This window comes from Cystoisospora suis (genome assembly GCF_002600585.1).
Source record: "Cystoisospora suis strain Wien I chromosome Unknown contig_2389, whole genome shotgun sequence".
Taxonomy (NCBI): domain Eukaryota; phylum Apicomplexa; class Conoidasida; order Eucoccidiorida; family Sarcocystidae; genus Cystoisospora; species Cystoisospora suis.
This window is the reverse complement of record NW_027155188.1, coordinates 32,918-43,328: the sequence shown is the minus strand read 5'-3', so window position 1 is coordinate 43,328 and position 10,411 is coordinate 32,918. Positions and strand designations below refer to the sequence as shown.

Sequence of the window (10,411 nt, the reverse complement as noted above, 5' to 3'; positions counted from 1 at the left end):
CCAGAAGAGAAACCGGAACCATCTGTACGCACTCTCCAAGATAAAGGAGAACAACAGAGTTCGAGTCACCCACCTCAAGACCTGCAGCAGGAGAGAAGACAGTGGCAGTTTGCCTGTTGAAATCGATTGAAGTAATAAGTCCGCTGTGTCCTGCATTCACGCCCCCGACTGCCCTTACATTCTCTCCCACCTGGAGATCCTTAACCAAGTGACTCGTCTGCACCACAGCCATACACGCACGCAATCCACCCTTGTCCTTCGTGTCTTTATACACACGTCTGCGTTCCTGGCATCACGGCTGTTGATTGCCATATATAAGAACCAAGTGAGGATCGCAAAAAGCGTAATAAAAACGTTCGTTGCTAGCTCTCTCTGTGTAGTCTAAATATACATGCGTATGTCTCAGTGCACACATCCAAGTCTCTGGCACGAACAAGCTCGTGTTTGAGCACTGTCTGTGGATATGAATTGGAGAAGAATGGACTGCTACAAATATTAACAAGGCACACTAGGCTTCTAGGAGACATGCATTCACTGACCGTAGTACCCAATTTATAAAGGGCACAACCAAGTCAAAGTGAACACGCCCGGTGTCATATGTTCGAATCGTGTATTTCTCTCTACCTAAGAGCCTTCTATTCGAGCCGTGTATCTCCCTCGAGACGATCTCACGCATGGCAAGACGCGGATAGACTGGCCTGATTACCTTGAGCATAACAGCGCCCAATTTCTTATGCTCCAAAACAACCTCCACGGATTCCTCCTCATCGTCTTCTTCAGGATCTTGCCGCCTCTCACCAATTTTTCCTCGCATGCCCTGCAACTCCCCCTTTATTACTCGGACCCTTTCTCCTAGCCGATATGCACTCCGCTGTCGTTTCAAGAATGATGAAAGAGGACGCCTAACTGATGAAAAAAAGAAAACATTAACATGGTTATAGGCGTTCACTGAGGAGACCACTACCCTGACACCACTACATGGGACGCGATCTGAAATTCCTTAAAATCTCCAGCAACCTCGAGAATGACATGTTTTGATAAGGCTCTGATAAACAAGAAGATTCTGTGTCTGTCCAAGCTCTGCTTTAACCGCTGTTCATCTCTTGTACGTACTTTCCTGAAGATCATCGCCTTCTTTATCTTGCTGGCCTTGAACAAACTCCGTGACTTCGGCAAGGGAAGGGGAAGCTGTTGATCCAACAAGAAGATGCCGAACAGCAATGCGCCGCAGCAAATAGCCGCTCTCCTCGAAAGTCATTCCTACACAAAAAAATAACACGCATAGTTTCCGACGAAGTGAGCTGAGAAAGAGTACACCTGTAGAAACACCCCTAGTTTTGTGGAAAACAGACGGACACAGCGCAACGCAGTCATAAGTGGGCTGAACTCCTGCACAAGTCTAGCTGAGGCTTCATCTCTCCGTAAAACGGGTATATGTATACATATATTTATATCCTGTCATGCGAATCACACACATATTCGCACACCAAAGCTCAACGACACTTGTACACGGTCTTTCGTGAGATATTCTCACACACGACCGCAGGTTTCCTGTCTCACCTGCGAACCGAACAGTGCCTGGCTGGACACCTTGTTCAACTTGTCCTCCTCTAGCGTCGATCTCGTCTCGATCAAAGAAACGCTTCTGCGGCCGGACTCCTCCCATCCGCTTTAAGAGAGTCATCTCTCCCTTTCTACCGAAGTCGCCGCCGTGCTGAAAGAGACAAAGAAAAAAGGAACGAGACCGAACTCATGGAGGCCAGATCACGTAAGTCATCGTACGTACGTGCTACACACACGCGTACTGAGGTAGGCCATTCATACACGAATGTAAACGTCTTTCGGCATCACCGAGAAACAGAAGAATTACTCGATACTCTCAACTCCCTCTCCTGGAAAACCGACTTCCAACCGAGTTCCCCAGTAAAGAAAGCTGTACGCCAAGCTGCCGTACAAAGTACACATTGTAGGCAGCTGTCGAAAGGCATACTAGCCAACCAGCATCTGACCCAGACAACCCGCAGACAGTGTTCGTATCGGTTACACAGAACCCAAATGCATCCTGTGAGTACAGCTACGTCTAAGCTCGCGCAAACAGAGCGCGAACCTTTTCTCGGTCCAGAAGAGCGTTGAGATCAAGACGAGGGATTAAACGCACGGTGACGATCATGCCCTGCTCCTCAACTTGGTGGATTTGCGCGATATCGTTTGCATACATTCCTCTCTTAATACGGACAAAGTCGTTCCGCTGGGGAATGTACGGCGCCTGGGATCGAACCTGCAAAACACACGAGGTGGGACCGGACACAAGAGAAGAAAACAGATGGGAAACAAGAAAGCTCTCTCCAGTTGACGTAGCATAAAGCAGTCATATTTTCTTTATGATAGGAAGTCAAGCTGCAGAAAGACCAATACCGTGAAGGAGACCACACGGCAATCAGCCCGCTGTAGAGCCCTCTGAGGCGACTGAAGTACCTGCTAGACATCGTTCTCAAACTCTAGGGCAGCTTGACAGATAAAAAGGTAAACGACCCTGCGAGTAACAAACTGCAGCTTACCGAATTAAAGACCGCGGGCATCTCTTGAAGAGGGACAATTTTGATGTCACCGTATGTACGTACAAGTCGAAGTCCTTGTAAAGCCTCTTTTATGGCGTACTGACTGTGAGCTTCGACATAAACGTAGCCTTTCAGGTCATCCGAAGCATAACAGGAATATATCTCGGGGTCTCGACCTCTTTCTTGTTGTTGAAAACACTTGTTCAAAATAGATATACACACTTCTCTCTCGACACCCATCTGTAGAACCAGGTAAGGAAGGATCCAACAACAGGGGACAGTACACTGCGTAACAAGAAGGTAACGCATAATAACAACGCATATTGAATGAAACGTTCCGAAGATGCCAAAAAGAACCAGAGCACACTCGGAGACGGTGTCAAACAAAAGAAGCTCGCAAAGCACGAGACGTCTTATCCCTCCTTCTGACTCCGTAACTTTTGCAAGGCCACGCTACAGCGCCTGGTCTACCCAAATGGCAGGGGACATAGGCAGGCACTCGCACAATTTACCATCATCAAACACGTACATTCATACTTACCCGGTGGCAGCAGAGACGCAGATATCAATCTACAAAGAGAGAGATCTTGCATGTCTCTGCACATACAACTATGAATGCACTCCACACTCTTCAGTATGCCGGGGACTTTGACTATGCACAAAAAGAGACTCCGCTAACGTTTCCGGAGACAAATAACCCTGGGCTCGCACAAGCATCGTACTATCTATAGCATTCAGTGCTGAGGCCACTAGGAAAACACGGCGGTCCTTAACATGCGCTGATCGTAGAGAGGGAGAACAGTTCGACTGAAACAGAGTCGTAGCCTTTTTTCTATTATGCTTTTGTGTCTTGACATTTGCCGCACGTTCTGTGGCACTTAGTATCGCGAGCTAAACTAGCTCACTTCCATTCTTTCTGCTGTCCGCAGATGCTAAAACACGGGAACCTTCGAAGACGCACATGCACGACAGCTCTCTAGCAAGAACCTACTTTGTTGAGTTTAACCATCCAGAGTTTCGGATCTGTTATGTCTGGAAGTAGGTTTCCTTCATTACCATCCTCATCTGCGTAGAAAATAGAGAGAGGAGAAACCTTGCAAGTCTTTCGTCTCTGCAACGGCTGCGAGCCGTTTATTCAGGGACACCGTTCTCTTTTAAATTGCGTTGCTGTAATCGGGACGAACAATGAGCTAAAAGACTCTCTGCCGGTTAGCCAATCCTACTCATGCACGACACAAGAGGATTTCGTGATTCGCTGCTCGGGAGTCTCCGCATGGTAAAGATGAGAACCTACATGAGGTTCCTCTTCCCCCCAAGGAGAAATAGGAAGCCTATCTCCAAAGCCGATTCGTAACAGGAAATAAGGAAATGACGAAACCATACCATTGTCCGTCCAGATCCATTTTAAGCTAGTCTACCGTCCATCCACGGCCATATTACTTGTGCATACGAGCGGTTGCTATGCCTACGCAGCCCTTAAATACAAAGGTGACATCTCCCTCACCATCAGACCCTCCCTGTCCGTGAAATACGCAGAAAAGAAAATAATCAATTATGCTGTGTAGATACACGTCACCAAAACACACAGATATAATCTGTCTCTGTGTCTTGTCAGGTTCTTTAAGAAGAATGACTTCACACAGCACAAGAGCCCAATCCATGTCGAGAAACTCTAACTGCACGAGGAGCATCACAAAAGACAGAGTAACTGGCCCGAGAAACCGGATTCTGATGGCGTCGCCTTTCTCTTGAAAAGACCTCCAATGTTCAACCACGCGCGAGAACCCTTGAAATGTCACGTTGCTGAAGGGAAGGTTCAAAGACGAAGTGATAGTTCCGCTTCCCTCAAACACACGAAAAGCCTGAATTTCCACATTCGTTTCTCCTTCGTATCAACGTTCTTCATACCCACGTTGATGCTATGCGAAAAACCTCTCTAAACAAGGTTCTTGCCGCCTGAGTGTGCTTTGCGTCGTAGGGAGCCGAGACTGGAGATACCCAATACTTCACTCATAGACATGGAATATCTGCCATCTAAGAAGATGTGCGCTATGCGCGGACGGTTCTATTAGAGAAGCTTTCATAAGTAGACTGACTGTCATCCTTACATGGATATCCATCGGCATCTTCTAGGAGGTCATCTTCTTCCTCTTCTCCTTCCTCGAAAGTTTGATCTTGATATCTCCTAGCTAGTGAATCAATGGCGTTCTCCAAGTGTCCAGCCCCTCCACGCCGTTGCTGTGACGCACCCCCTCGATCATCACGCCCCCCTGCACGCCTAGCCTCTGCAGCTTGAGCTGCCAGCCGAGCTGCTTGAGCTGCTTCATCACTGTAGTCAAGGAAGTCATCCGCGTCTTCTTCCTCCTCATCATCTCCTTCCTGCGGTACAAATCATGGACGAACAGAAAAGAAGAACGAAGCAATGAAGCAACGCTGTTAACACGGGGAAGATAGTTCGGTCACGCTACGAGGAACAGAGTGAAAAGAAAGATATCAAAATGAGAATGGGTCGGAAAGCGGCGGTGCCGGTTCTTCAACGAAAGACGAAGATATCTGTCTACCGTTTTGATGGGGGGAAACCGGTAGCACGATCAGCAGCAAAAACCAGGAGTTTCCACTGCCGAAATAAAATCGGGAGCAAGGCTGCACAAAAATGAAAGAGATGTAGTTACTACTTGTTCACATGCATCCACTACTAATCAAAAAGGAATACAAAGACGAAAGAACGAAACACCGCCGTCTTTTCATCCCGGACAGCAGGCATAGTGTGTTCAATAGCCTGTCTCGTACTACCATTTCTACTGATACCTTACAACACCTTGATGAGGCACAAGACGTGTATCTGTACTTGTCTGTACACCCTTCACATGACCCAAAAGCAAAACTTACTTGAGCCTCAACATCGAGGAAAGCCGTCACACCTCTTCGTTTTTTCCTTTTCCCTCCATCCTTACTACGACTTCTCCGATCTGACTGCGATTTTCGCTTGCTACTGCTGCTGGATTTACGAGACTTGTCATGTTTCGAAGACTTTTTCCTTGGCTGCTCTTCTTCCTCCTCGTCTTCCTCCTCGTCTTCATCTTCATCACCCTCGTCCGAGGAAGAACCCGAGAGGACTTCCTCCTCCTCCTCTTCCTCTTCTTCCTCCCGCTCGGTAGACTCCGGCCCCTGGAGAAAGAGCATCCAAAGCGCACACGACGTTGTTCCTTGCATGCCACCTAGACCGTACTGGATCAAAAACATAAAGCTCACACAAGAAACTACTCAAACCTCACCCGAGTTGTATAGTGATACAAATATGCAAGGGACGCACACGGCGAAAATCAAGATCAAAAAAGAGATGGAACATCGAAAACTGTCACTGTCACACTCGGAGGCACATCAAAGTGAGTATCGACAACGGCGCGTGGGTCTACGCAAGATATGTATGGAGATGAGTGAAGCATCCCATTATGCCTATAACGAAAAATATGGAAAAATGAGCATACACCCTTGCATTCATGTTCAGAGACACTCACACTCAGGAACGCTACTCTCGTTTACCCCCACCCTGCCGTACTAGTACATTTGTGTACTCGCATAAGTAGGTAAAGCTACACACACATAGAAATACCCAGCGGATGTATCCACCTGAAACCCCAGAAGTCCAAAAGGAAGGAATCAACGAACACAGAAAGCACAGTCATCTACAGAGACACGTAACTGGTTATACAATGTACGGAAGCTTAGCATAAATGCGAATGACATCCTCTCCTGAGAAAAGGCGCGCAGACCCCGCAGCAACCAAAAGCACGGCAACATATCACATTCGGGAAATTTAAGGCAATCTCCCCCCTCCACTACTCTTCGACGGGGGTCTGCCGAAAAAAGCAAGCCTCCAGGCGAACAGAGATGCAATGAAACTATCGCCGTTGGCGCTGATCGCTGCGCCAAGACACTCTTGGGGGTGCCCCCTGAATCGCATCCATATGCCGTATGTGTGTGTCTATGTACAAGGCCGCAGCGAAGAAAAGCGCCTAGACCACCCTCCTTACACCCAACCTTATAGCCACCGAGAAACTAAACCCGTCAAGCGGGCTCAGACCTTCCCAGCAACAGGACGTCTCGCGAAGCGATTGAGGCTGACGGAATCACGAATCCGCAAGCACACCAAAGCAGCCCCCACCCTTCCCCAATCTGACCCACTGCCGCATTTGCAACCCTTGGTTCTCCACGGGGTTCCATGTATACCTGCTATGACGGCGTATACAGAGTTTACGCTTACACTATCACCGGTGTGGTACTCGCACTTGAGAATCCGCCTGTCGGAGACGCTAGAATATTCCACAGTATTGCTAGATAGAAATTGCTCCTCACGTCATGACGTAGGCAGCTGGCTCGCTTCTAGAGAGATCACGACATGTTTGAAATTGACTCATTCACACGCTCTGACCGAAGCTCTCAAATCATCACGAGGTGAACGTCAAGTGACAATATGCGTCTGCAAAAGATGGTGGAAGAATCGGGGACCCTGAACAGGTAAACAGCCTCAAGAACACTCAGGACGAGCCAAGGGCCAGCAAGGGATCCGGTAATATGACTACCAGGCGGGAAAAAAGGAGGGACGTCTGCGGGAGCAGAAGATGGTGCGAAAACAAGAAAAAAGACAAAGGCGTGCCAGCTTTCTCTGGTTGTCCGCTGCCGAAACAGGGAAGTCCGACGTCGCAACCTCTCTGCCACGAGTACACAATTGTGCTCGGTTTTCCTTTATCTTGCGATACCGAGTACAAAAATTCCGCGCCTCGACGTCAACTTCGCTCAGGACGAATGGATACGTTACGCTCGACAAGCCATCTATGACAAACCATAAAACCCCCAGCCCGACATCACTTGTTCTTGATCAGGAGTGAACAGAAAGATTATGCACACGGGAAGCTCGCTGCACTTACCGGAAGATCAGCGGGACAAAAAGAAAAAACTAGAGACGGTCCCGAGTGACAACAAACACGGCGCAACATACCAAGTAATCGACTCACTCCGTACCGCTCCTACCTTCTCGTGCCTGCCGTCGTCGCCCATTTTGATACGCGCAAAGAAAGCGGTGTCGCTTTCGAATTTCGTTTTTCACCCTTAACTCCGGCGCAGCCGAAGAGGTAGCTGCGGCTCTCCACGCAGACGCGTGGCCTGGGAAACTCGTTAACCTGGATGAGTCTCCTCGAAGGATTTGCAGGTTGCTCGGAACGAAGCCCTGAAATCGAGTTAACTGGCAAGGCGAAGAAGATTGTTCGCATCAAATACAGCGCGACAGGCAACAACCAGCAGATGCAATACGCCTGGGTGTCACGTACACGTTTCACATACAAGCCCCTAAAGGCAGAACCAAAGGCAGTGCAGACGTACCCCAACGAACTGCTGACGGAAACGGAGGAACACTCGAAGGCACTGCGAGATCAAAAGATAGGAGCGGAAACATTAGGCAACGGTCAGGCCGAGACTCATGAGAAAACCGAGAGACGTCCACGAGACCATATCCTGCAATACAAGGAGAATTTTTGAATACCGTAGGTCAAACCACGAAGAAGCCAGGAGATTCCAGGGACAGAGACAGAGGAGAACTTCGGAAAACGGAAGCTATCAGAGCAGCAGTCCTTGTGGATGCTACAAAAAAACGGAGCCCATCTGGTGGGATGGAAGGGCGAATCCGTCAGAAGCGCCTCTCCCAAAGAGGACAGGAAGACATTCTTCTCCCTGGAGAAACTGAAACGAAAGCAACCGTAGCCACAAAAACGAGCATGCATGCGAGAAATCAAGGGAGGACGAGTCTGCTCAAGCCGTTTGGTCTGCGTAGAGCTCCAAATGATAGAAGCGTAGCAACACGATGCGCTACGGCGATATTGTAGTTTTGAAGGTCTTACCGTACATCGAAGCATATGCTGTCACGCAAGAACCTAGCATGTGGGGTCCGGAACACTTTCTTGGCAACGCGTACCTATCCCGGCCTGGTAACCCCGATCCCAGAACGCTGTGTTTGCGCTGACGGGCCTCTTAATTAATTTTTTTCCTTCGGACTCCGCCTGAACCTCCTTGGTAAGACGCTTTTGTCATGAGTCAACAAGAGAACCAACTACTGAAGGTGGTGCACGAGACGGGGATTTTCGGTGACGCCGTACAGACTAGCATGGCCCAGGTCCAAGGGTGTGCCACCTCTCGCCTCCAAGTAAATCAAGCTTTCTTCGAAGGTTGCTGCAGGCTGATGGTTTTGCCCGCAAACGAGTTCGGGTGAGCTTGCTCCAGACCAGTGCCCCAGGTATCGGTTTCTGGCCGTAATAACTTCTAGAGGAGGACGCTTCGCAAAAGACCCCCAGGCCCGTCCGAGAATGCGACCTCTTACTCCTTCTTGAGCTGTTCAGCTGGGGGTTCAAAGGAGAAATTGTGAGTTTGTATGGGATCCAACAAAAAAGATCTCGTCATCGAGAGAGGGCCCTGATGAGAACTCTCTGAAATCCCCACCACCGTGCTGCGAAACCTTTATGGTTCTAAGGATCCAGCCGTTAACGGGAATGCGGCCGACAGCCGTCTCTCTCTCTGGGCTACGAATCCAGCCATGTTACGGCTATACAGAAGAAAAGGGTCCACTCGAAAGACGTAAAAGGGATCTTCGTGACTTGGTCGCCTCGAGCACCGAGTACCGATGAAGGCGATGCCGCTGCAGTACATTAGTATTTCCCGTAACCAGTACTGAGTGCATCGAACACTGCCGGCGATGTGAATACGTCTGTTCGGTGGCTTGGATAAGCTGGTATGTGATGCACCCAGGAGTCGAAGCCACTCGGCCCTGTAGCATTCCGTGGTTGCCTTAGTGCTCGTGAACAGTAGCCAGATATGTGTTGAGGGGAAAGAGCGGCAGGGGGTCAGAGGTCACCCGAAAGAAAGTATGACAGAAAGGAAAAGGAGATCCGGTGGCCAAGGGGAACACACAACTACCCACGCCAAAGAATCCTCCTCTGGTCAAACACGAACAACATTCGACTGAGTGTCACCTCTTTCCTTGCGAAGACTGTAGCAGCCCCCCTGAAGGACGCGACTCTCCGTGGCTCAGTCAATGAGCCTGTCCGGTCTGTGTACCGTCCGCCTCCGTTACTTGCAGTACCTACATTACCTTATGAAGGGAAGTCTTCTGGAAGGGGGTAGACAACGGCGTCGCCTTAGGCAGGTGACTGGACCACGTTTTATATCACGAGCAGTGAAAGCTTCCCCATGGGGTATCTTCCGGCGGCCGGAGCAGCCCCCTGGTTGTTTCAGAGGGTTTCCTGCGAGCGGGCTGGAGTGTTCTCCTGTGACAGTTCTCCCTGTCAAGGCTGGTAATCTCCTGCAGTACCTCCAACCTAGCGTGGTGCCCGCTGTGACAACAGTTAGGAGGCACTGTAAGGTCAGGTGGTCGGTGCTCGGATTACGACGTTCCTTGCGCCGTCCCACTACACTACTCTTCCGCTGTAGGAGAGTGAACGCAGGGCCGGCGCTCCGTTTTTCTGGGCCATCGCACCCGGCCCACGCTCCTGGAAATCATTGGGTGCCACTCGAATGTGCAGCTCAACTCTTCTACGAGGGTTGATAACTGCTTCCGGGAGTAGTGCGGTTCACTCGAGAATCACTACTTCTCTCTCCTGGGTTGTCCAGGCACTGCACACGCTCGGGCGGCCTAACGGGCCCAGCGTGTTCCGTGTTCCCGTCACTGTAACGCCAAGTCCGGCACCGGGCGTCCTAGCACCACACTAGCAAGCTCTTGCGGCTACCAGCGCAGTCCTAGCTGCAGCTTGTAACATCGGTCTACCTAGTAGCGGAGTGAACAGGGTCAACCTGAACGGCATATCATC

General features: G+C 49.8%; 1 protein-coding gene across 1 annotated transcript; it reads right to left on the bottom strand.

Annotated features, from left to right (window-relative positions):
• Window positions 1–52: 52 nt before the first annotated feature.
• Window positions 53–8,432, bottom strand: CSUI_004988 (kow motif domain-containing protein; the record flags this gene model as incomplete). The annotated part of the gene is made up of 9 exons (XM_068065169.1): window positions 5,448–8,432; window positions 4,667–4,937; window positions 3,550–3,623; window positions 2,559–2,798; window positions 2,108–2,278; window positions 1,561–1,714; window positions 1,114–1,260; window positions 707–990; window positions 53–217 (listed from the first exon to the last, which is right to left on the bottom strand). Coding segments are annotated over exons 1-9 (1,860 nt in total), but the record flags the coding sequence as incomplete, so codon positions are not given.
• Between the last annotated feature and the right edge of the window lie 1,979 nt (window positions 8,433–10,411).